The sequence below is a fragment of the Bubalus kerabau genome, chromosome 3, assembly GCF_029407905.1.
Source record: "Bubalus kerabau isolate K-KA32 ecotype Philippines breed swamp buffalo chromosome 3, PCC_UOA_SB_1v2, whole genome shotgun sequence".
Lineage (NCBI taxonomy): Eukaryota > Metazoa > Chordata > Mammalia > Artiodactyla > Bovidae > Bubalus > Bubalus kerabau.
In genome coordinates, this window is record NC_073626.1 from 174,809,027 (window position 1) to 174,834,767 (window position 25,741).

At 42.4% G+C, this 25,741-nt stretch overlaps 2 protein-coding genes across 3 annotated transcripts in view; both read left to right on the plus strand.

The window, feature by feature from the left end:
• ZBTB8OS (zinc finger and BTB domain containing 8 opposite strand) overlaps positions 1-25,741 on the plus strand; it is a 305,810-nt gene that overhangs the window by 24,017 nt on the left and 256,052 nt on the right. The window lies entirely within an intron of this gene.
• On the plus strand, positions 365-24,302 carry RNF19B (ring finger protein 19B). Of its 2 annotated transcripts, none has more exons than XM_055573781.1 (9): positions 365-1,084; positions 12,592-12,797; positions 13,976-14,120; positions 16,439-16,601; positions 17,263-17,377; positions 18,631-18,771; positions 19,696-19,903; positions 22,359-22,490; positions 23,469-24,302. In XM_055573781.1, the coding sequence occupies exons 1-9, from the start codon at positions 465-467 to the stop codon at positions 23,935-23,937; spliced, it is 2,199 nt and encodes a 732-aa protein (XP_055429756.1). In that variant the 5' UTR covers positions 365-464; the 3' UTR covers positions 23,938-24,302. The 2 variants fall into 2 exon arrangements, with proteins under 2 accessions (XP_055429756.1, XP_055429758.1); XM_055573783.1 differs by having other exon boundaries at positions 13,979-14,120.

Here is a 25,741-nt window from a genome sequence, read left to right on the forward strand (position 1 = left end):
GCTGGAGGCAGCAGTCGGCCCAACCTCGAGGAAAAGCAAGCCGAAAACTCTGCCGCAGGCTCGATGCGGCTAGGGGAGATGATCTTGACAAAAAAGGCCAAGTAAACTATTTGAGTTACCGTCTTCTCAAGATGGCGGCCCTGGAGTCACCTGCCCTCCGAGGAGGCGGGGCTCCGCCCCTGCACGCCCAGCACGCCCCACCCCGCTCGGCCCCGCCCAGCGCCCACCCCCCCCACCCACCCCCGGCAAGGGAGGTGCGGGTTGTGAGGTGTCTCCGCGAAGCGCCTGCGCAGTGGGCATCGGCGCGCGGGGCGGAGGCTTTATAACCACTTCGTCGGTACTGCTCGGTTTCTATCTCTGGGAGGGCGGTTGAGGCGGCGGCGGCCGGGGCGCCGGCTGTGGGGGCGCTGAGGCGGGAGCTGTGGTGGCGCTGGGCGCCCCTCGCCCCTCGGCCTCTGGGGACCATGGGCTCTGAGAAAGACTCCGAGTCGCCGCGCTCTACATCGCTACACGCGGCTGCGCCCGACCCCAAGTGCCGCAGCGGCGGCCGGCGCCGGCGCCTCACCTTCCACAGCGTCTTCTCCTCCACGGCCCGCGGCCGCCGCGCCCGAGCCAAGCAGCAGGCCGAGCCGCCGCCCCCGGCCGCGCCGCCGCCGCCCGCCCCGGCCCAAGCCTCGCCGTCCGAGGCGCTGCCCGCCGAGCCGACCGCCGAGGCCGAGGCGGAGGCCGTGGCGACAGTGGGGCCCGGGTTAGACGATGAGGAGGCGGCGGAGGGCGGTGGCTCGGGCCCGGAGGAGGTGGAGTGCCCGCTGTGCCTGGTGCGGCTGCCGCCGGAGCGGGCCCCGCGCCTCCTCAGCTGTCCGCACCGCTCGTGCCGGGACTGCCTCCGCCACTACCTGCGCCTGGAGATCAGCGAGAGCCGGGTCCCCATCAGCTGCCCCGAGTGCAGCGAGCGACTCAACCCGCACGACATACGCCTGCTGCTCGCCGACCCGCCGCTCATGCACAAGTACGAGGAGTTCATGCTGCGCCGCTACCTGGCCTCGGACCCCGACTGTCGCTGGTGCCCAGCCCCGGACTGCGGGTGAGCGCGGGGGCGTGGCCCTGGGGCGGTGGCCGCGGCGGACGGGACCTGGGGCCGAAGGCTAGACCCTGCGTGTGGCCGGCCGTGAGGGGCGGTCCTCCACGCACCGTGTGTGTGTGTGTGTCCGTGTCCCAGCGTGGAGGGAGAGGTGAGGGATGACCAGAGGAAGGGAGGCCAGGCGGCAGTTACGGCGGGCTGGTAACCGGTTACCATTGGCAAGCCCAGACGCGTGAGGTGAACGCACCCAGTACCCAACCCCTGCCTGAGGACTTGAGGTGGGGGTCGAGCAGTGGGTAAGAAGGGAGCTGTCCATCAAGTCAGGAGGCAGCGAGAGGCTGTTTTTGGTCCGGCGAACGCCCCTCTCCAGAGGAAGCGGGTATCTCTGAATGAGGATAGGGAGGGGATATCTGGCAAAGGACGGAATAAGAACATCATTCATTCTGAAAGGGCAGCGCTTTGGAGGGGTGTGTCCAGTTGACTAGGGGCAAACTTCGCAGCGTTGCAGGAGAAGGTGTGCTCTTGCTGAGACCACCACTGCTGAAAGTTGGGATGCAGGTGACTGAAATGGCTGTAGCGGGAAAGGACAGCTCACTGGCAGCGCTCGGGGGGCAACCTGGGCATTGTGGTGTGTCTTCCGTGCCCGGCTATTGTGTGGCCACCCCAGTGGTCCTTACACTGCTGCCTTGGGCAGGGTGTGGAGTGGACAGACCCTTTCTTTGTCCAGAGAGGCAATGGGGGCACTAAGGATGCCCAGAGATTGATATGATTAAGAGAAAATGTGGTTTCCCAGCTCCTCCGATCTTGAGTTCTTGATGTTGCACTGTGTAGATGCAGAGACTTAATACCACCAGATTTTGCCATCTAGAGAATTCAGTGGAAAGCCCCCCACCCCACCCCACGCCCGGCGCCTCCCACCTCCGGCGCCTCCCGCCCCTATTTACTTTTTAAAATCTGATTGTGTGTTACTGTCAGTAATAATAAGTTAATAATAACATCCCATAAATGGTTGCCTGCAGGAAAGAGGGACATCAGAGTGTGTCATTACCTGCTCTGTGACCTTGGCCGGATCATTTTATTCTTGCGTGTCATGTTTTGAGGACAGAAAGGGGCTAGGGACTTCTAGTAAAAAGCTGTATGTTCTTTTCTTTCAAAAGAACTAAGGGCTTTTAATCATAGCCTATATATCAAGGCTCTTTTATGATTTCCATGATGCTGCTATTTGTCTCCTTCAAAAGAAGCTGTCATAGAGTGTCTAGGGGGGTGAAAGTGAAAGTGAAGTGAAGTTGCTCAGTCGTGTCAGACTCTTTGCAACCCCATGGACTGTAGCCTATCAGGGTCCTCTGTCCATGGGATTCTCCAGGCAAGAATACTGGAGTGGGTTGCCATTTCCTTCTCCAGGGGATCTTCCCAACCCTGGGATCGAACCCGGGTCTCCCACATTGCAGGCGGGCGCTTTATCGTCTGAGCCACCAGGGAAGCCCATGTCTGGGGGGTAAGATGAGTTAATTTCTTATTATTTTTCTATTCTGCCAAACTTATTTAGAATATGTGTTATTTAAGCTCACTGAGATGAGGTTTCTAAATTACTTTGAAATGTTGTGGTCAAAGGTTGAGGTGTTTGTCTATGGTAGGTCACTTTCACTTTCAGTTATTAATAATAAGTATCAGAAAAAAACCTTGTAGGCCCTTGGAAAAGTTTGCTTTTATCTGGAGATCTGGTAGTCTTCCTAGCCTTAAGAGGTTAATTTATGTGGTATTGAAGTTTTACAGACAGTATTGATCTATTTTCTGAACTAAGGGAATATTTACTTAAGAGAACACTATTTGGTTCATTTTGGAATAGTATATTATCTCCTTTTTGAGATGTGAATTTCCTTGAATTTTAACTGAGAAATGTGGCATCACTGACATTTTATTTCTGGGAAAGTTCTCTTTTTGTTTATTTCTCTGAGTCAATCTCTGTCTTTGCTCACATCAATTAAAATGGACAGGAATTAACTTACAATCTTGATGATAACTCTACACCATTCCTGACTTGGAAGTTATTAAAGTATTAGGCCATTTTTATATTAATCAAGTATTGAATTACTATCATATTATCATCCAGAGTTTTTTTTTAATTAGTTAAATTATAACAATTTTAAAATAACTTTTAAATCTGTGGGTTTAAAGAAGGTGAAGTGTAGGGAGAGCAAGCAAACTAGCATCTGAGTATCCATGTGCCAGGCATACATAATTTAATTTGATCCTTGCAACATTGTAAGATACATTTGATCTAGTTTTACAGATAAGGAAACTGAAATTTAAATGAATTGAGTGACTTATTTAGGGTCATACAACTAGTGGGTGGTGGAACCAGGCTTGGAACACTGGTGTTAATTCCAACCAAGGCCAGTACTCTTTTCTCTCAAAGCTTTAGAAAGCACAAGCTTATCAGCATTATTGGGGATGCTACTGTTTGGGTCATTTCATCAAGTGTGGCCTACAACATTGAGAGAGCCAAAGAGGCTAGAATCTGGTTTCTTTTCTGATTCTTCTTGTTAACTGCCTCTTACCTACTTTTATTTTTCTTATCTAAAATAGGCCTAATCTTTTCCTTACTTGAGAGGCCTAATTGATATTTTCAGAATGTTTTGAGAATTCAGATGAAGATATTAGATAAACAGGGAGTAACTTTGTATTTCTATCACTTCTCAAATAGGTGGGGATGTGGCCAGTGGTTTTGCCATCTCTTTCTAATGTCATGAGAAAAATAGTTGTTTTGTTTTAATCAAACTGTTGTTCTTTTGGGTCAGATAAGTCATGGATGAGAACTAGAAGAGAAGCCTAAGACCCCAGTTATTTCTTTTCATACCTGATCGTCTTACTGACCACAGATCAAGTTTCTGTCAGCCAAATTTATCAAGTTCTTTACTCTGTGTGTGTGTGTGTGTCTATTTGGTGGGGTGAGGGGAGCATATGAGTGATCTTACAGAGTTCTGATCACTAGTTTCTCTGTGATTACTCATGATAAAAGCACTATATGTTAAAAGATTATTTGTTTATGAATATTTTTGGAACATGGAAAAGAGTCTTGAATTTTTCTTTTCCTATACTTGAATACAATTTTATTATATTCATAAATAAGGAAACCAATTTCTGTGGGAAAACTTTCACATTAATATTATTAAGTACAATATTACTGAATGTAATCTTTCTTTTCTTTTTTTGCTGTGCATGCACAGTTTGTGGGATCTTAGTTCTCAGACCAGGGATCGAACCCCAGGCCATAGCAGTGAAAGCTGCTGAGTCTTAACCACTGGACCACCAGGCAATTCCCACCAAGTATCACCTTTAAAACATGCTTTCAAATGAGATAAAATTCATTCAGAATACAGATAACTGACATTTTTATAGTCCTTTATAATCTTCAGACTGTAACTTCAGTCAAATAATTTCACTTTAGTTTTATGCAGGTAGATGGTGGTAAACTCATTTGATAAAGGAGAAGGCAGTTCAGAGAAGTTTAAGTGTGGGACCCAGTGTCTCACAGTTGATAAATAGTACAACTGATCTGCTACCCTTTAGAGTCTCTACTTAAGCACAGGGTCTTTTCAGAAACCTCCAAATCATGTAAACATGTAATGTTTTCCTCTCAAGTGCCCTGTCTTTAAACCCTTTCAGACGCTCTAGATTGTTGTTGTTGTTCAGTCACTAAATCATGTCCAACTCTTTGCGACTCCATGAACTGCACCACGCCAGGCTTCCCTGTCCTTCACTAGCTCCCTGAGTTTGCTCAGACTCAAGTCCATTGAATCAGTGAAGCTATCCAACCTTCTCATCCTCTGTCACCCGCCTTTTTCTCTTGCCCTCAGTCTTCTGCAGCATCAGGGTCTTTTCCATTGAGTCAACTCTTTGCATCAGGTGGCCAAAATATTGGAGCTTCAGCTTCAGCACGAGTCCTTCCAATGAATATTCAGAGTTGATTTCCTTCGGGATTGATTGGTTTGATCTCCTTACTATCCGAGGGACTCTCATGAGTCTTCTCCAGCACCACAGTTGGAAAGCATCAAATCTTCAGGGCTTGGGTTTCTTTATGGTCCAACTCTCACATCTATACATGACTACTAGAAAAACCACAGCTTTGACTATAGGGACCTTTTTCGACTATACACTGTCTAGGTTTGTCCTAGAAGACTTGAGGGTTTGGCAAAGGAGACAACAGAATATTTCCTGGCATACAGGGGGCAGATCTTCTGTACAGATGAATAGGAGATAAGACTGTCTTGACCTAAATTCTTTGTGCAGTCCACCACTTCAGCCTCTCATTGCTGCCTTTGTCTCCTGCAGAGTCCCTCTGCATACCTGTTCCCAGAAGGTAGTATTGTCTATTGGCCTTCCTAGACAACTGGACTGAATTATCCTAAAAACAGGAAGCTTCTGTTTGTCCCTAATACATTTATGAGAGAAGAGTAAGCTCCCTGAGCAAGACAGATTTCTCAGTCAGTGAGGGAGGATTTTTCCTTTCTGAAGCTCTCTTGAATCTTTTCTCTTAATTTAGCTCTTTAGCTTCATTTTCGCACCTCTGTATCCCCTACAACCCCACCCTCCACCATTTACATCATCTTCCAGCCCAATGTATCTTTCTTGTATTTGCCAAAGTATTCATTCTAAAATCAAACATTTTATATCAGTCCCGTGCTTAAAACTGCTCATACCTGACCTATAAGATGACTTCTTATGTCTTTAAGAACATATTATTTATATGATCTATCCTTATGATTTAAGAGCCTTTATGGTTTCCAACCATCTTTTGATCTTAATTTTCTATTTTTCACCTACATCAGTATTTCTCAGGGTATAGGCATTATTGAAAAGAAAAATGTGTTGGGATTGAATAAGCTTGGGAAATGTTGGATTGAACAAAATAAAGCAACTCTTATTTCTGAGATCCTCAGACCCTTTAAACAATTCTCATATACACTGTAAATCTTGTTAATGCTAATATGTAGGGTAAATCTTCAATCAAATATAATTTCCCTAAACTTAAATCACCAGGAAACATGTTTGTTTTTGTTTTTTGATGATATCTTTAAAGCAGACCTGAAACTTTGGTTGTTTGTAGTTTTCTAAGCTCCTTTAACAGTTATTCTGGCCTGTCTTCTGTTAGTGTCCTTATTTAACGCTAAAGCTTGTGCTCTGAGTAAATTGAGAGCTCCTCTAGACTAAGATATCTATGTTCCAACTTTTTCTACAACTCTGAACAAAGTCTTTCAATTAGGTCCCAGAAGAATGGGATGAGTAGTTAAATTTTTGATAATGGAGGTAAAGAATACAAACACCACAGTCTTGAGAGGAGAAACAGATAAGAGAAGGGTGGGCAAGAAGAGGACAGACAAGTAATCAGCAGTCCTTTTCGGAATCATATGGTGTTGAACCTTAGGTGAGGTCTGAGTATTGCAAAAAGGACTTAGACATGGTCCTCTTGACAGGGTGTTTGGCCTGGTGGAGGAGACAGACATATAGTTATAAATGCAGTGTAATAGATATTGAAGAAAATACAAGTGTTCTTAGAAGATGAATGAAAGGTTTTGCATGATTGTGTCACTAAAGACTTCATGGAGGAGGTGATACCTAATCAGGGCTTGAAGAATATGAGTAGAAATTTATGGTGGCTCAGACGGTAAAAGTGTCTACAATGTGGGAGACCCGGGTTTGATCCCTGTATCAGGAAGATCCCCTGGAGAAGGAAATGGCAACCCACTCCAGTACTCTTGTCTGGAGAATCCCATGGATGGAAGACCCTAGTAGGCTACAATCCATGGGGTCGCAAAGAGTCGGATATGGCTGAGCGACTTCACTTCACTTCACTTCACACAAAGATGAGGGTAGAGAAAATTAGGCGTCTTAAACCAAAATGTTACAAGCAAATGCGTGGAGGTATGTAAATTCAGGATTAAGTCTGTGGTCTAATTTGGTTTGCCTCTGGATGTGCAATGTGGGGAGCATGATCTGGGAAGTGACTTGAGATTGATCTGAAAAGGTAGACTGGATTCAAATTGGTAGGTCTAAGTATGCCATGCAAAGAAGTACAGATTTGAAGGAATTTTTTCTTTCTTTCTTTTTTTTTTGAAGGATTTTAAGCAAAGGAGTAACATTATGATAGATAAACTTTTGGCATTGGAATTTGGTTTGGAGTAGGGAATAAGCAGACCAGATGGTCTTGCAGTTGTCTGTTCAAGAGATGACATGGTTTTGAACTAGGGCAGTAAAAAGGAAGGTAGGGATAGTATGGCTCACTTGGCCTGTGTCATCCACCCTTATATATGTTCAGAGTCTGTTTGTAAAGAAGTTACATGGCCTGGAACAGTGAAGTATAGACATAATATAGGAACACATTTATTTAACTACCAGGATTTGTTGGCACTTAATCAAATTTATACTAATAGGATTTCCATCCCCCCAGGCCAGAGTAAGGTATTATGGTCTAACCTGTCACATTATAATGTTTCTGAAGATAGCAAATTGACAAAATTAATAAGTTGTATGAACTTAAGAGGGAGAAAGGATGCTTCTGTTTTCTTGGCATCATGTAATTTCCTAGACCTTACATTTAGCTTCTAATTAGCAAACCTGAATGCTCTGTTGAGCTAAGAAAGCAGAGTAGGAGAGAGAGCCAATGTAGGCCAGAGAAGAGAAAGAACAAAATAGTTTTTTTTTCTTTTCTTTTCTTTTTTTGACTACCTAGGGTAGGAGATTGCCCTATTCAGAATTTAGGAATTTACTCCTCAAAAGGGCTTATACAGAATTTTAGGATTGCTAAGTCACTTCGGTCGTGTCCGACTCTGTATGACCCCAGAGATGGCAGCACACCAGGCTCCCCCGTCCCTGGGATTCTCCAGGCAAGAACACTGGAGTGGGTTGCCATTTCCTTCTCCAATGCATGAAAGTGAAAAGAGAAAGTGAAGTCGCTCAGTAGTATCTGACTCCTAGCGACCCCATGGACTGCAGCCCACCAGGCTCCTCCATCCATGGGATTTTCCAGGCAAGTGTACTGGAGTGGGGTGCCATTGCCTTCTCCGAATTTTTTTTAGGATTAAGTTATAGTAATTGGCATATAGAAAGCCAATAGATACATAGATAAGTTTAAAAGATTGCTTTAGGGAAATGTAATGGCCCAAGAGAAGAGACCTGGGTAAAATAAAAAACCCAAAGAGGAGAGGGTCTCTATATCATTCCTTCAAAACAGGTGTTTTAAGCATGAATCAGTGTGCTAGATCCTGGAAATTAAAAAATGGTTGGTATTTTTTCTTGCCTAGTCTGGTTGGGAGAAGCATACATATAAACAGATATTTACTGTATAATGTGTTAAGTATTGTGAAGTAATTATGCACAGATAGGAAGTGGGCAACCAACTGCCTGGAGAGGTTAAGTGGATTTTATAGAAAGGATGACATTTGAGCTGGTTCTTAAACGGATTAGTATTTGCCAGGGCAAGAAGTAAGCAAAGGGCATTTCAAGGCAGAAAGGAATAGAATATGCAAAGGCCAGTAAGTACGACAACATGTGCTGTGTATTTATACTGTAACTTTCAGGGCAAGATCTGAAATGCAGTTTTAAAACATGTTTAGTTACACTTGAAAGTGGCAAGCACCTATACTTCCATTTTAGGCATAGAATCTAAAGTTTGGAGATTTTAATTAGCTCAGTGTCATGCAGTATGAGTCAGGGGCAAAGAGCCTAGACCAGGCACCCAAAAACCGGAATGCCAAGTCTCGTGCCCTGAGTAATTCTGTGTCACAATAATAGGTTGCTGTAGGTTCATGAGTATTTGAGGTTATTTTACTTCCTTCAAAATTCCACACCCAAAATTGATATTGTCAGTCCTATCAAATGTTCTTTAAAAAAAAAAGAGAAAAATCTGTTAATAAATATTACTGCCACTATGTGAGGTAGAGATGTATCATAAAATGTTCAAAGGCTTCCTGACTGGCAATCTGTCTAATTTGTATTGTCTTGTCTGAAGTTGACTTAATACTTTTTTCTGAGATCACCTAGTACCTTTCTTATTTAACACAAAATAGCAAGCAAATCACTTTCTTCAGGAAAAATGTTGTTTATCTTTAGTAGTTATTTTGCAACTAGGTGGGATAAATTTGCTCAGAACTCCTACAGGATATGAATCATTTGCATTTATACATTGAACTCACTTTGCTCTTTTTGAAAAGCATTTTAATACAGCCTGTATTATGTAACATAGATGAATCCTTGTCATTGATATTTTCAGTGTCATTCTCAAATCAACTTGCAGAATCTATGATAAGCCTGGAACTTAAGTTGCTGTCATAAATATCTAGTGTACAATCAAATAAGCAAACTGTAAAATAGATCTAAGAAAATGCTACTGTTCTTTTGTTTAAGTTGTTTGAGGTCTTTGGCTATTGGAGGAGAGCATGGAATAGGGGATGACAACACCAAGCCTGCAATCATTGACTTGTTTAAAAACTGTTTGAACTTTCACTACTGCTGTCTTCCCTTCTTCGTTTATTTAAATTACTTTTTTTAAAAAATTCTTATTTTAAATGCATCCACTTACTAGGGTAGACTGTGCATTTAGTTGAGATTTTTAGAGGTAGAAAGGCTAATAGTTGTAAATACATTGGATTGTTTGTAGGAAAATAATTCTTGCTAAATAAACATGAATTGTAAGAAGCAGTTAATGCTGGTTGGTGCTGATAGATTCTGAATTGTGTTTCATAACTAAGAATATTTTATCAGAAGGGATTAGGAGGAAATAATCGCCATATTCCATGTTGATTAATAAGACTGATGAGTGGTATTCTTGGATTCTGGAACCTGTCCAGAAAGAAGATATTTCAAAGTGTACATGCAAGTTGGAAAAAATTATGGAAAGATAAAATGAGCTTTCAATTGTCTCTCAGTCTGTCATCAGGTCAACTTCACTGTGAAACCTAAAAATGAAAAAGTATTGAAATCATAAAATTCCCAGAAGAAAATATAGGCAGAACACTGTTTGACATAAATTGTAGCAATATTTTTTTTTTCATCTGTCTCCTAAAGCAGAGGCAATAGCAAAAATTAATGACTCTTGGACTTCCCTGGTGGTACAGTGGATAAGAATCTAGCTGCCAATGCAGGGGACATGGGTTCGATCCCTGGTTCTGGAAAATTCCACATGCCCGGGAGCAACTAAGGCCACTTGCTACAACTACTGAGCCCAAGCTCTTGAGCCCATGAGCTGCATCTATTGAGTCCGCATACCACAACTCCTGAAGCCCATGCCCTGGAGAGTGTACTCTGCAGTAAAAGAAGCTGCCACAGTGAGAAGCCCCTGAACCACAGTGAAGAGGAGCCTCTACTCACCGCAACTAGAGAAAGCTTGTGCACAGCAACAAAGACTCAGCACAGCCAAAAAAAAATAAGTAATTTTTTTAAAAAGTATTTCTTAAAAAAAATAAATGAGACCTAATTAAACTTAAAAGCTTCTGTACCACAAAGGAAACCATTGACAAAACAAAAAGACAACCTACTGAATGAGAGAAAATATTTTCTAATGATATGAGTGATAAGGAGTTAATATCCAAAATATATAAGCAGCTCATACAAATCAACATCAAAAAAACAAAAACAAACAGTCCAGTTGAAAAATGGGCAGACTTGAATAGACATTTTTCCAAAGAAGACATACAAATGACCAACAGTCACATGAAGAGATGCTTAGCATCATTCATTAATCATCAGAGAAATGCAAAATAAAATCAGTGAGATGTTACCTACACCTATCAGAATGGCTGTCATCAACACGGCCACAAATAACAAATGCTGGCAAGGATGCAGAGAAAAGGGAATCCTCATACACCATTGGTGGCAATGTAAATTGTGTCACCATTATGAAAAACAGTATGGAGATTTCTCCAAAAATTCAAAATGGAATTACCATGTGTGCATGCGTGCTAAATTGCTTCAGTCATGTCCAACTCTGTGCAACCCTGTGTACTGTAGCCTGCCAGGCTCCTCTGTCTATGGGATTCTCCGGCAAGAATACTGGAGTGGGTTGTCCTGCCCTCCTCCAGGGGATCGTCCCAATCCAGGGAGCCTGTGTCTCTTATGTTTCCCTGCATTGGCAGGGAGGTTCTTTACCACTAGTGCCACCTGTGAAGCCCCTGGAACCCAGCAATTCCATTCCTGGGTATTTATCTGGAAAAAAAAAAAAAAAACCAACACCAATTGAAAAAGATACATGCACCTTAATAGCAGCATTTATAACAGCATTATTTGCTGTTGCCAAAATATGAAAGTTGCCAAGATATGCAGTTGCCGAGATATAAGCCCAGTTGGTAAAGAATCTGCCTGCAATGCAGGAGACCCCAGTTCAATTCCTGGGTTGGAAAGATCCGCTGGAAAAGGGATAGGCTACCCACTCCAGTATTCTTGAGTTTCCCTTGTGGCTCAGCTGGTAAAGAATTTGCCTGCAATGCAGGAGACCTGAATTCGACCCCTGGGTTAGAAAGATCCCTGGAGAAGGGAAAGACTACCCACTCTGGTATTCTGACCTGGAGAATTCTGTGAACTGTATAGTCCATGGGATCACAAAGAGTCGGACATGAATGAGTGACTTTCACTTTCACTTTTAAGATATGAAAACAACGTAAGTGTCCATCAACAGATGAATGGATTTTAAAAATATGGTGTACATATACAATAGAATGCTACTCAGCCATAAAAAATGAAATTTTGCCATTTTCAACAACATTGTTGGACCCAGAAGATATTATGCTAAATGAAATAAGCCGGAGAAAGAAAAATATAGAAACTAGTGACTATTAAAAAAACAGACACACAGATATAGAGAACAAACTAGCGGTTACCCGTGGGGGAGAGGGGAGGGATATGGGACAGACAGGATAGGGGCAGGGCATTAAGAGGTACAAACTACTATGTATAAAAATGTTACAAGGATACATAGTACAACACAGGGAATATAGCCAAAATTTTATAACTATAAATGGAATACAGCTTAAAAGTTGTGAATCATTGTTGTACCCCTGAAACATATAATATTGTACATGAACTGTACCACAGTTTTTTTAAAAGTATACTTGCTTTAGTTTTTTCTATTGTTCTTTATTATACAAATGTTCTGTCCTTTAAACAAATTCTGATTTCTCTAAATATAGCAAACCATCGAAAGGAAGTAGTTTTGTACCCTTATTTATGAAACTTGCTATGACAAACTGTTCCCAAAGCAGCTTAAATTATGACTGAATACATGCTAGGAATTCAGGCTGAAAGTCCAGTTGTTAAGACTCTGTGCTTCCACTGCAGGGGACATGGGTTCAAACTCTGGTTGGAACTTTCTCACACAGAATATGCGTGCATGTTACACATATGTGTGTTCTTTCCTCTATACCATATGAACTGGTGGGGTACACCAAACAGTGTTATCCCACTGGAACCAATGCATAATGTCTTAGCTTATTTATATCTTGTCCTATTTCCTTACCCAGGTATGCAGTTATTGCCTATGGCTGTGCCAGCTGCCCAAAGCTGACCTGTGAGAGGGAAGGCTGCCAGACTGAGTTCTGTTACCACTGCAAGCAAATATGGCATCCAAATCAGACATGCGATATGGCCCGTCAGCAGAGGGCACAGACATTGCGAGTCCGCACCAAGCACACTTCAGGTCTCAGTTATGGACAAGAATCTGGACCAGGTATAAGTTGGCGTAGTCTCATTTGTCTCTTTATTTGATATTTCATAATGTGAGCCCAAAGTTGGGAGAGATTACCTTAATGTATGATTCAAGGATTAGAAAGCAGAAACTATTTGATAATACTCTCAATACTATATTTAATATGTAGCTTCTCTCTCTGGCCGTTTATAGGCTGTCCAACCCAGGTGAATTGGAATAAAGCAAAACTGAATTCTGTAGTTTCTACCTTCTTAGTAATATGTCTCAAATTGGAGAGCAGTTAGGTACTTTTGCTAGGGGCTTTTTCAGTCCTTTCATCATGAGCAGAAAGACATTTAGTATTAAACCTATACTGTTTTCCTACTAGCTTTAAGTACATCACTGTTTTTGGAAGTAGGGTACAGATTTGAGGAAAGCAAGTGATGTTAGTATGGATTAATGATTAACCTTAAAAGAAGGAATATCACACATTCAGTTTCAACCTTGCCATGTCAAAGGAAACCTGTTTTAAAATGTCAGTGGGCTTACTAACTTTTATAAATGTGCTTTATTTCACTGATGTCATTTGGGAGAAGCTAGTAGGAAAGATTTACCATTCACTTTTTCCTGGCACAACCTAATCTCCTTTTTGTTTTTAATAGGTTAGTTCCTAGCTTGCTGTGAAAATTACCAGGTGTATGCTACTTAGCACACACAGTGTTTTTAGGTTTTGAATTTTAAAGTATCATGGCAAGAGGCTGTGGATTGTATTAACAACAAACCACAGTAATACTTGTTGAACCTGTGAAAGGAGTTTCCTGAACTAAGATTTTTCAAGACTTAAAGCCAAATGCAGGCTACAGACTGTTCTTCCTGTAGGACTGTGCTTTTAATTTGCCAGCCTATTGACTGCTGAAATTCCATTTTTCTTGGAACCATCTTTCTCTCTAGGGAAGTCTCTTTGCTCAGAGTGTGGCTCACGTGCTATGGAAGATGCCAGTTTGGGGGATAGGCAGCTTAATATGAGACAGGATCCGTTTTATGAAATTTCCTGAGGTCTAGACGTAGCCAGCCTTCCAGCGAAGTGGGTTGCACAATCTGGAATCCTCAGTCAGAAATTCTTGACTGTCTCATTTCTTATGCATACTCCTGGGAATAATAAAACCAAACTAGGTTTAAATAGGGGTATTTTTCTGCCCATTCTTCTTCCCTCCCCTCAGCAGATGACATCAAGCCATGCCCACGATGCAGTGCTTACATTATCAAGATGAATGATGGAAGCTGTAATCATATGACCTGTGCAGTGTGTGGCTGTGAATTCTGTTGGCTTTGTATGAAAGAGATCTCAGATTTGCATTACCTCAGGTGAGATGAGAAAGTGTCCTTTTTTTTTTTTTGGAGTATAATTGCTTTACAATGTGTTAGTCTTTGCTGTACAATGAAGTAAATAAATCAGCTAAAATGTATACTTATATCTCCTCCCTCTTGAACCTCCCTTCTGCCTCCACCATCCCACCCCTCTAGGTCATCACAGAGCACCAAGCTGAGCTCCCTGTGCTATACTGCTGTTTCTCACTAGCTCTCTGCTTTGCACACAGTAGTGTGTATATGTCAGTCCTACTCTCCCAGTTCATCTCACTCTTCCCTCTGACATCCTTTTATGTAAATCAGTAAGAGAACAAGACCATAAAAACAGTAGGTCCATTGTTTTTATTTATAGTCTTCGTCTCTTACTGATTGAGGGAAAAGGATGTCAAAGAGACATCATCTGTCCTCTCATTACAGCATTCAGTTCAGTTCAGTCACTCAGTCGTGTCCGACTCTTTGCTACCCCATGAATTGCAGCATGCCAGGCCTCCCTGTCCATCACCAACTCCTGGAATTCACTCAAACCCACGTCCATCAAGTCGGTGATGCCATCCAGCCATCTCATCCTCTGTCGTCCCCTTCTCTTCCTGCCCCCAATCCCTCCCAGCATCAGAGTCTTTTCAAATGAGTCATCTCTTCGCATGAGGTGGCCAAAGTACTGGAGTCTCAGCTTTAGCATCATTCCTTCCTAAGAACACCCAGGGCTGATCTCCTTCAGAATGGACTGGTTGGATCTCCGTGCAGTCCAAGGGACTCTCAAGAGTCTTCTCCAACACCACAGCTCAAAAGCATCAATTCTTTGGCGCTCAGCTTTCTTCACAGTCCAACTCTCACATCCATGCATGACTACTGGAAAAACCATAGCCTTGACTAGATGGACCTTTGTTGGCAAAGTAATGTCTCTGCTTTTTAATATGCTATCTAGGTTGGTCATAACTTTCCTTCCAAGGAGTAAGTGTCTTTTAATTTCATGGCTGCAGTCACCATCTGCAGTGATTTTGGAGCCCCAAAAAATAAAGTCTGACACTGTTTCCACTGTTTCCCCATCTATTTCCCATGAAGTGATGGGACCAGATGCCATTACAGCGTGAGGAAGCTATAAAAACTTCCTCTGAAACACCCTTCCAATCATGTTTTTCTCCAGCTCAGCAACTTCCAGTGACTGTTTTCCCTTACCTTCCAGATAGAGTTCAACTTCCTTAGGATGGTTTTTAAGGTTTTTTTTACAGTCTGGCCCCAATATACTTTCTACCTTTTTCCATTTTGCTTTCATAAATACTGTATCCCAGATTATCTGTGTCTCTTCTGTGCTCTTAGCTCCCTGACCGTTCATGTTCTTTCCTTTGCCTGGAATGCCTTCTAATCACCTCACCTCCCAGCAACCCCATTTTATCTCAACCTGTTCAGTTCTTATCCAGTCTTCAAGAGCCACTTTAAATGCCATTCCATCTGTGATGCCTTCCCCCAGCTGCTTCTGCCTCATTCTTCTTTGCTGACATTCTTTACATGTTCCTTTATAAACATTATGACTTTTACTTCATTTACATGTCTAATTTTGTTAAGCTATATTATGAATCTTAAGGCTGATGTTAACCTTTTTACAGTCCCTTGGATGTAGTAGTCATTGAAATATTGTCCTGAAGGGAGGTAATATTTACAAATTTCACATTCATTGTGTAGATGAAACACTTTCATTTCCAATTTAGCAAACATTTGAGTACTTACAGTATACCAGTTATTACAGACCTAGGAGTACATAAAACATGACCCCTAACTTTCAAAATTGCTTACCCTGTCTAGTAGAAAAGACAGCACAAAGGGAGTAAACAAAAATGGCTGAACTCAGAATGCCTAAGTGTAAAAGTGGGCAAATTCAGGGTATGAAACTGCTGTAAAGGCTGTGATGAAATATTTTTATATCTTGTCCCAGGAACATGATTTTCAGTATCTATATAAGCCAAGAAAACTATGCAAATCAAAGAGAGTTCCTTCACTGCAGAATACAAAATGTTTACATGAGATGTCAAGTGTATAGACTTACAGGTTCCTGTGTAGTATCACACAAAGAAGTAGGTTCATTTTGGTGGGTTAGAGAGGATAGAGTTCAGCAGAAAAGAATCGAAAAGAGGTTTCAAGTTTAGGGACCTGCCTTTACAAAAAAATTAAAGAGCCAGAACTCTGAATAGTTTCCCCTCATGCAATATATTCATTTCTTATAACCTCTATAACTATTAACTCTTGCTCTTATCAAACTCTCTGGTAACAATAGCAGCATTTGTAATATTGACATTAACTTTGGCATATTTCCTCTGCAGCCCCTCTGGCTGTACATTCTGGGGCAAGAAGCCATGGAGCCGTAAGAAGAAAATTCTTTGGCAGCTGGGCACATTGATTGGTGCTCCAGTGGGGATTTCCCTCATTGCTGGCATTGCCATTCCTGCCATGGTCATCGGCATTCCTGTTTATGTTGGTAGGAAGGTAAGATGTTGAGTTCTGTCCCTGTTCCATCTTCAGGTCTGTTGGTAGAGTTTTGAAGGAAATGGGGAGGAGCTTATATTTCAGAGCTGCCTAAAAGCCAACTGGTTCTTGAATAATAACATTAATTTCTTAAATGGATTTTCATAAACCCCCAAGAGATCTAAAAGTTCTTATTAACATCCTGGGCCTGGTTTGTCTCAGTGACTTAAAGGTTGAAATGCTTACTTCACTCCCCTACATTGTCTCTTCTTGTATTAACTTTTTCATATTAGTTTATACCTTCCTGGGGCTTCCCTGGTGGCTCAGAGGTTAAAGCGTCTGCCTTTAATGCGGGAGACCTGGGTTCAATCCCTGGGTCAGGAAGATCCTCTGGAGAAGGAAATGGCAACCCACTCCAGTATTCTTGCCTGGAGAATCCCATGGACAGAGGAGCCTGGTGGGCTACAGTCCATGGGGTCACAAAGAGTCGGACACGACTGAGCAACTTAACTATACCTTCCTGGTCTGAGTTAAATTAAAATGTGAGAAAGAAATCTCTTTGAGATGAGGGACTATGTTTTAATACAGATAACTTATAAGGGAATATTTACTTACCTTTTTCTCCCCAGCAAAAAGATTGATGTCCTAACTCACTGACAGGTATTTTCTTTCTTCTTCTTAGATTCATAGCAGGTATGAGGGAAGGAAAACCTCCAAACATAAGAGGAATTTGGCGATCACAGGAGGAGTGACTTTGTCGGTCATTGCATCCCCTGTCATTGCTGCGGTTAGCGTTGGTAAGAAGCTAGCCAAGACCACGACTCCCTCCCCCACCTGACCTCACCCCACCCCACCCCACCTACTCCGATCAGCTTTCTGGCCTCACAGTTTAGCCAGCTGGCCAGATGTTTCACCGCTGGAGGCTCCTACATTTTTATGTCAGACCCACCTTGGGAGTTAGCTCTTGTAGGTACTGTTATTGTTATTATTATCAAGCTTCCCTGGTGGCTCAGATGGTACAGAACCTGCCCACAATGTAGGAGACCTGGGTTTGATCTTCACATCGGGAAGATCTCCTGGAGAACAGAATGGCAACCCACTCCAGTATGTTTGCCTAGAGAATTCCATGGACAGAGGGGCCTAGAAAGCTACCATCCAAGGGGTCTCAAAGAGTCGGACATGACTGAGCAAATAACACTTCACTTTCATTATTATTATCAGCCACGCTAAAGTATCAGAGTTTGGGATCTTTTATTCTTAAGTTAGTACCTAGAACTCCATCTGGCACATAAAAAAAGGTTGAATTAAAGGATATTACTTTAAGGCCTAGGTTTTCACCTTTTCTCTTCCCTCTCCACTTGCCATAAAACCCACAAAACAAAATTTTGATTTACTTAATGCCTCATAGTATTTTGGGGAGGCATGAGGGTTTGTTTTAGAATAATAATAAGATAACTCCATTTGCCAGGAGCAGGTCTGAGGGTTTTGCCTGTATTAATTCATTTAATCCTCACAACAGCATAGTTGTGACAGAAGGTGTAGTAAGTTGTCCCGTTAGCTGGGACATGAATCAGGGCAGTCTGACTTCAGAGTCTGGGCTCTTAACAACTAAGCCTTTCTGCCTTCCACAGCAGTAAGATTTTAGAATTAACACTCAGGGGTGGGGCAGGGATCCTGAACCCTCAGTCACTTATATCATGTTTGATTATTAATTTGTTCTGGGATTAGCATCTCAGCAATGAAGGGAAGTGGGGAAATGAAAGCAACATACATGTGCTGTGCTGGGCCCTATGCACGCATTGATCGTTGGCAGCCCGAGAAAGACATGTCCAAGGTTGTAATGGCTGGTAAATTGAAGCCAGGATGCTAACCCAGGCCTTTCTGATTCCAAGTCCAGTCATCATTCTGTTAGACCAGGCTGCGTCTTTAGCACAGTCATATTCTTTCTTCGACCCTTTATAAAGTGGTTTGTCTGTCTTCAGCTATGGGAAGGAGAATTCAGGACAGCTGCAACCCGATGGCCTGCTGACGTGTTTCCTTCTCTTCCCAGGTATTGGCGTCCCTATCATGCTGGCTTATGTCTATGGGGTTGTGCCTATTTCTCTCTGTCGAGGAGGTGGCTGTGGAGTTAGTACAGCCAATGGAAAGGGAGTGAAAATTGAGTTTGATGAAGATGATGGTCCAATCACAGGTAAAAGAATTTTCATTTCCCTTTGAATTTATGGGACACAAGATAAAAGTCAGTGAAATTCAGCACATTTTACAGAGAGATTGACATTGGATTATTTTGGATAATGAGCTTTATAGGAGGTAAAGTATTTTTAGCTTTTAATTTCTTTGTTCCAGAGTTATTAGGTTAATTCCTCTGGTACTTGCCTCTGTGTGGCAGGTACTCCAAGTAACTCTTAAGTATGCTGGTAATAGTAAATTATATAAGTATAATAAAGTCTTATATCTGTACAATACTTTATAATTTTCAGAAGACTTTACACAGTTATTATTTCACTTGGTTTTTACAACAGCTCTGAAGAGAGAGGACTGGGGCTGTTATTATCCCCGATTAACTGGAACTTCTTTATGCCTTTGTCTCAACATCTGTTAAATGGGTTTAAGAACTTCTGAAGAGCTGGAACTGTAGCAGGTCTTCTGACTTATGCTTTGATATTATTTCCACTTTACCGTATTAACTAGCCTGAGACACAGAGATCCCCAGAGATTTTTCAAACTTCCTGCTAGAATCAGCACATGACCTAAATGTATTTGGAAATATTTATGTTTGATTAGGTGGCATCTGTAGCATAATGGAAAGAATAGAGGACTCAGAATCACATGGTAGTCTTGTGTGACTGACCATAGACAAGGCATTTAGTTCTAAGCTTTCATTTCCTCATCTAAAATTGGGGTTACTAGTCCCTATTTCTTGGGAAAATTAAATGTGAGCATATGTTAAAATACCTGATATGTGGTGGCTGCATGTAGATGCCATTCATTAAGTGAATAAATGAGTATTTTTCTACATGACTGTTCTCTACTCTAAAGAGTCATTGCAAGAAGATGCCAGACCCTGTTTTGATGTTTTGCTATCTTCAATTGTGATGTTTGGTTCCATCCCCAGTGGCAGATGCCTGGCGAGCCCTCAAGAATCCCAGCATTGGGGAAAGTAGCATTGAAGGTCTAACTAGTGTACTGAGCACCAGTGGAAGCCCTACAGATGGACTCAGTGTTATGCAAGGTCCATACAGTGAAACAGCCAGCTTTGCAGCCCTCTCAGGGGGCACACTGAGTGGTGGCATTCTTTCCAGTGGCAAGGGAAAATACAGCAGGTAAGCGATTTCTGACAGAACTAGTTGGAATTATGAGAAGTAACATACCATGTTGAGCCATTTCTCTGTACCAGGCATGTCTCATATAGCATCTCATTTTAATTTAATCATCAATGGGGTTTTGGGTTTTTTTTTTTAACTTTTGCAATTAGAAACAGGCTAAAAAGGTTGAGTGACACAACATAAAAATTCTGTGTTTTTCTTCCCACTGTATCATAGTGACTCCATATAAAGAATAATCTTGACTTCAGATCCTCCCTCTACTGTGTTAGGCTGCCTTTTTTAGGAAGGGGAAGCATGCATTTTTATAGAATTCCCAAGACTGTGCCCTCCATTAGGCTTGTCACTGGCTTTTAGTTCAACAGCATTTATGCTGTATCTTGTTGGCTTATTGGTACTGTGATCCTTATAACCTTCCTGTTCTGATTCCCATTTGTAAAGAAAAATCAATTCTATAAACTTGTGTTCAGAATATGTAAGTCTTTATGACTAAAATGGTTGTGACTTGGTTGGTTGTTTCACCAGGTAGATAAAACAGAACACTTTCAGAGGAACATAGCAGATGTTACGTGAGAAGCAGTTGTTTGAATGCACTGGAGAAGAGAGGCCTGAGGAGGGGTAAAGGTGATACAGAACAAGGTACAGAGGTAGAGGAGATGCTTACTTTCAGGTATCCGAAGGGCCTTGAAGTGGAAAGAAGGATTAAGACTTCTGCCTCATGCCAAGAGATAGATTAAGATGATTCGGCAGAGGCTAGAGGGAAACAAATTTTGTTTCATTACAGTGACTGTAGGAAAAATCTGTATAAAGTCCAAAGAAGGAATGGATTATATCAGTAGATACTGAGCTCTGTACCTCTGGAAGTATTTGAAGTGAGACCAGAGGACCAATTGGCTATTAGGAGGTCAAGCAACAGTTGGCAGATGGGCTGGATCCCACACCTGAATGCGTGTCACTCACTTGGGAGCCTTTTAAAAATAGATTGCAGTGCCCTATCCCAGAATTAATAAATTAGAATCTCCCAGAGTGGGACCTAGGAATCTCTGTTTTGAAAATTCTCCCCAGCTGATTCTAGCATAGCTATTGCACAGACCAGCTTCCAGGAACCACCCAAGGAGATGGCCTTTGTGAAAGGCCTCTTCCAGTTCTGACAGTGATCTATGGCAGAGCTGAAACTAGGACCCAGGTCTCTGACTCAATGCACTTTCCACTGCACTGCCTCATTTTCCCGGACTATGGCACATTCCTGAAGGGCATCTAAGGCTGGAGGAGCAGAGCAGAGACTCAGACAGCAGGATGGAGGTTGACTGAATGTGCAGCTGTAGGCTGCTGCTGACCTGTTGGTGTCTCCTGACTCTGGTTCTCTCTTGTTAGGGGATCCCGCCTCCACATGCTGGAGAATTCACTGCTGTGCTTTCTTAAAACCAACACCCCTGTAAATAAGCAGACATAATTGGGGACTGACTTGCTGAAACTGCAGCTTAGCCAGGCCAGCTGTTCCAGTTCTGTGAAAGCCTTTTATAGGAAGTGAATGAGTCAGATGGGTTTGACTGTGAAACCCATTATGAGGAAATACTTAAATGTGCAACCAAATGATATTGGAGCCAAGATAGGAAAGCTATGGGTCCTCTGAGACACCATTGGGAAAGTTTGCTGCCATTGATGGAGGTTGACTCTTATGTGTCCTTTAAGCTGAATGTTTAAGTTCCTAGTACATGCAAGACATGGAGGGTAAAGTGTAAATGAGATGTGGCCTCTGCTCTTGGAGCTCACAACTGAGTGTGAAAGAGATGTGTAAATTGATTTAATAAATAGGTAGTTGCTGTGGAGCACTTTGCAGAAAGTGGTTTGACGGAAGAAGGAAGGGAGATAATGGTTCCTTTGTTGTTAAGAACTGAGTATGAATTTGTCACATAGAGAAAGGAAACTTCAAAGAGAGGGACTAGCATATGCAAAGTCAGAGAGGTATACAATGTGTATAGGTGTGTAAGGGGAAAAAATCCAATGTGATTAGGATTTAGGATCTGTGGTAAGAGGTGGAACTGGAAACAGAGCTTGGAGGCAGATCAGGTAGACCTTAAATGCCCAATGGCAAGAGGGAGCCAAGAGAGGGGCTGTTAGAGTGATTAGGTTATTATCCACTTTGGCACTGATCTGAAAGTTGTTTTGACTTGAACTTACGGCTACTGGAGACAGCACAATTGCAGTTACCCACGCGGGAGCTGTTGAGAGCCTGAAGTTAAGCAGTAGCAGTGGGGATGGAAAGGAGGGGACGATTTCAAAAGATAACTTTAAGAGAGAAAATGTGTGGGCATTTCTTTGAGCTCTTTGGCATTTGGAGAAGATCAGATCAACTCAATTTGCAAGAGAATAATGTAAGAGGTATGTGCCAGGAAGCAGACTGTCTTGGAATACCCAGGTCTCATATTAACTTAAACGTCCCCTCTTTACACAGGTTAGAAGTCCAAGCCGATGTCCAAAAGGAAATTTTCCCCAAAGACACAGCCAGTCTTGGTGCAATTAGTGACAACGCAAGCACTCGTGCCATGGCCGGTTCCATAATCAGTTCCTACAACCCGCAGGACAGGTATGTGAACAGTCAGATGCCTAGGAGAAGTTGCATTTTTTGGTTGAGTTTTGGCCTTAGAAGCTCAATGCCTCATGTTAGGGCTCTATGTACCATACAGTGGGATACATGGTGTGTATACCCTGTGAATTCATTGATCACATTCTTGGTATGGGAGTGTTTGGCATCTCTTGATTGATTCTTCTTGTTAGCACTTGATTTTTAGAGGTTTTTTTCTTCCTTTTTTTTTTTTTTGGCTGTTGCAACAGTGTAATTATTCACATGGAACCTAACAGGCTAGACGGGTATTCACTGATGTCTATGGCTCTATGGTTTCTGCTCTTACGTTGATCCTTGCTTGATGTGGCTCCTGTAGCCTATTTCTCTGTTTTTGAGAAGCTAGTGTATCTGGTATGGTGTGATTACAGCACTCCCTACTGGAGAGATTCTGGTTTCTTCTCATTGTAGCAGAGAAGTAAAAAGCTGTGACTCTTTCACTTTCATACTTTGAGGAAGATAGTGTGAGGTTCTGATCCTTACTTGAATTTTGGAAGCTCATTTTTAGTTGTTTAAAGAAATTGGCAGAATAACTAATAAGGATATATAGCACAGGAAACTCTTCTCAATATTCTGTAATGACCTATGTGGGGAAAGAATCTTTAAAAAGAGTGGCTATGTGTATAGGTATAACTGATTCACTTTGCAGTACAGCAGAAACTAATGCAACATTGTAAATCAGCTATACTCCAATAACAATTTTAAAAGAAATAAATTGTCAGAGATGTTTGTTGTGCATATTTTAAATCAGCAAGGAGATCTCATTGTTCTTCTCCATCTTATTTGAGTACTAGATTAAATTTTATTTTCTCTAAAAGTGAGCTCTAGTCTACTATTTACCTATTTTTTTGGACTTTCTAATCCTGAACCCACAAACTGCTTTTACCAACAGGTGTAGCATGACCCATGCATGATTCAGCAAAGTGGATTTTGTCTCCACAGAGAATGCAACAATATGGAAATCCAAGTGGACATTGAAGCCAAACCAAGTCACTATCAGCTAGTGAGTGGCAGCAGTACAGAGGACTCACTCCATGTTCATGCACAGATGGCAGAGAATGAAGAAGAAGGCGGCGGTGGTGGTTCCGGCAGCAGTGGCAACGGCGAAGAGGACCCCCCCTACAAACACCAAAGCTGTGAACAGAAAGACTGCCTGGCCAGCAAACCTTGGGACATCAGCCTGGCCCAGCCCGAGAGCATCCGCAGTGACCTTGAGAGCTCTGATACACAGTCAGATGATGTGCCAGACATCACCTCAGATGAGTGTGGCTCCCCTCGCTCCCAAGCCGCAGCCTGCCCCTCAACACCCAGAGCCCCCGGTGCACCAAGCCCAAGTGCCCATATGAACCTCTCTGCCCCAGCTGAGGGCAAGACTATCTTGAGGCCAGAAGATGCAGAAGCCAGAGTATGAAGTGGAATGAATGCTCCTGTTTTGAGAAGCACACTTGTAACTGCATCTTTTGGAATCTTTTTGGGGGGCAGGGATTTCTGTACTTTTATTTCAGAGATTCTCTGGTCACAGGTTTTCCCCAGGGAAATTCTGAGAAATTTGCAGTTTCTTACCAGATGAAACATGGAAATTTTGCCCTTAGTTCCATGCATCCCCACATCTCCCTCACCCCCCCCAGCCCTTTTTTAGTTTTAATTTATTGGTTAAACTTATGGTGGCAATCTGTGAGGTGTGTCAAAGAGTGTACAGATGTATGTGTGTATATTGTATGTATGCTAACATATTACTGAAGGACACATTTTAATAAATAAAAATTTCTGTCGTAATTCAGCTCCTCTCATTTTCCTTGGCTTGGATAGTCCTCCAGAGCCAAGTGTTTGATTGAAACAGACCACTACATCTTTAACAGTCTATAAATCTGAACTTTCCTAATCCTAGGGAAGAAAGATGGTATTCTAACCAGACTGGAAGGAAGTGAAGTCGCTCAGTCGTGTCCGACTCTTTGTGACCCCACGGACTGCAGCCTCCCAGGCTCCTCTGTCCATGGGATTTCCAGGCAAAAGTACTGGAGTGGGGTGCCATTCATCTATAAACCCACGACTCCTAGCATGACAGAAAGCAAAGCCAAGATTGTCTTGGACTGTGTAGTCAGACTGAAGAATTAGCTGGAGTCAGTCGGATGCCCTCTAGAGGCAGCTGTGCAGTTTTCCTGTTAAGCTGTATTTACCCCTTTCTGCATTATACTCACTGTTAGAAATATGCTTCCAAGGAGGGAAGGGGTGTCAGTTCCACTGGCTCTTCAGAAATCCCAGTGAATGTTGCATGGTTGGAAGTTGGGGAACAGAGGAGTCTTCCTAGATGAAGAAATGTACCTATTCTGCTTAATCACCAAGCGATACCAAGTGTTTGTTATGCTTTCCGGTACACATTCCCTGTTGCAAAAACAACTTTCTAGTTTTGCCAATCTAGTTTTAAGTAAGGGACAAAGGAATCTGACTAGAACTTGTAATGAAAGGAGAGAGGAGACATGCCATCAAAATCACAGCATATTTAATTTTATCTCATCTTATAAATTTGTCAGAATTGAGCTACTCCTTGGTTTTGGCTCTGTCTAGAATAATGGTCTTAGAAATGAATGTTCATACATGGTATAGCAGAAAAATTAAAAGATTCATGAGACCTGATGTGAGTTTCCAAATCTGGCAGTAATTTACTTGGTGACTGTTTGAATCAGTTACTCTCATGCCCCTAATTTACTGACTCTCAGACAGTAAGTGAGTATTTAAGGAGCTTCCAGTGCCAAACTTCTCTGTCACTGTTAACCCTGGGCCCAGAGGAAGAATTGAAAACATCCTTTCCCTGAGGACCAGATGGCTTTCTGTTTCCTTTCACAGATGTACCTGCTCTTTGTCTTCCTGGCCTGTGCTTTACTACGGTCAGGATGATGAGTCTGGACCACAGCCAACTTGGAAGATTCTTATCTCTTAGCACATTCCCTGCACCTGGGACGGAAGTGCTGTTAGTGGACTTTGGGTCTCTGAAAGAATGCCCGAGAGGGTGTCTGTGTGTGAAAAAGGGAACTTGTTGGGAAAAGGGGCAGACAGTATGGGAATCTCTGAAATGCAAATTATCAACTCAAAGACTTGTATTTCTCTCAGAGCCTCATCAAGGGAGCAATTAACAGGATAAGATCAAGGAAGTCTTCTGAAGGGGCAGGAGTTTGCAGCCACAGCTGTATTCTTACCCAGATTCCAGTTCTTACTGC

Coding starts and splice junctions, on each gene's coding strand:
- RNF19B (XM_055573781.1), top strand. CDS start 465: ATGGGCTCTGAGAAAGACTCCGAGTCGCCGCGCTCTACATCGCTACAC. Junction 1,085..12,591: donor TGCCCAGCCCCGGACTGCGG/GTGAGCGCGGGG, acceptor TTCCTTACCCAG/GTATGCAGTTATTGCCTATG. Junction 12,798..13,975: donor TGGACAAGAATCTGGACCAG/GTATAAGTTGGC, acceptor CCCTCCCCTCAG/CAGATGACATCAAGCCATGC.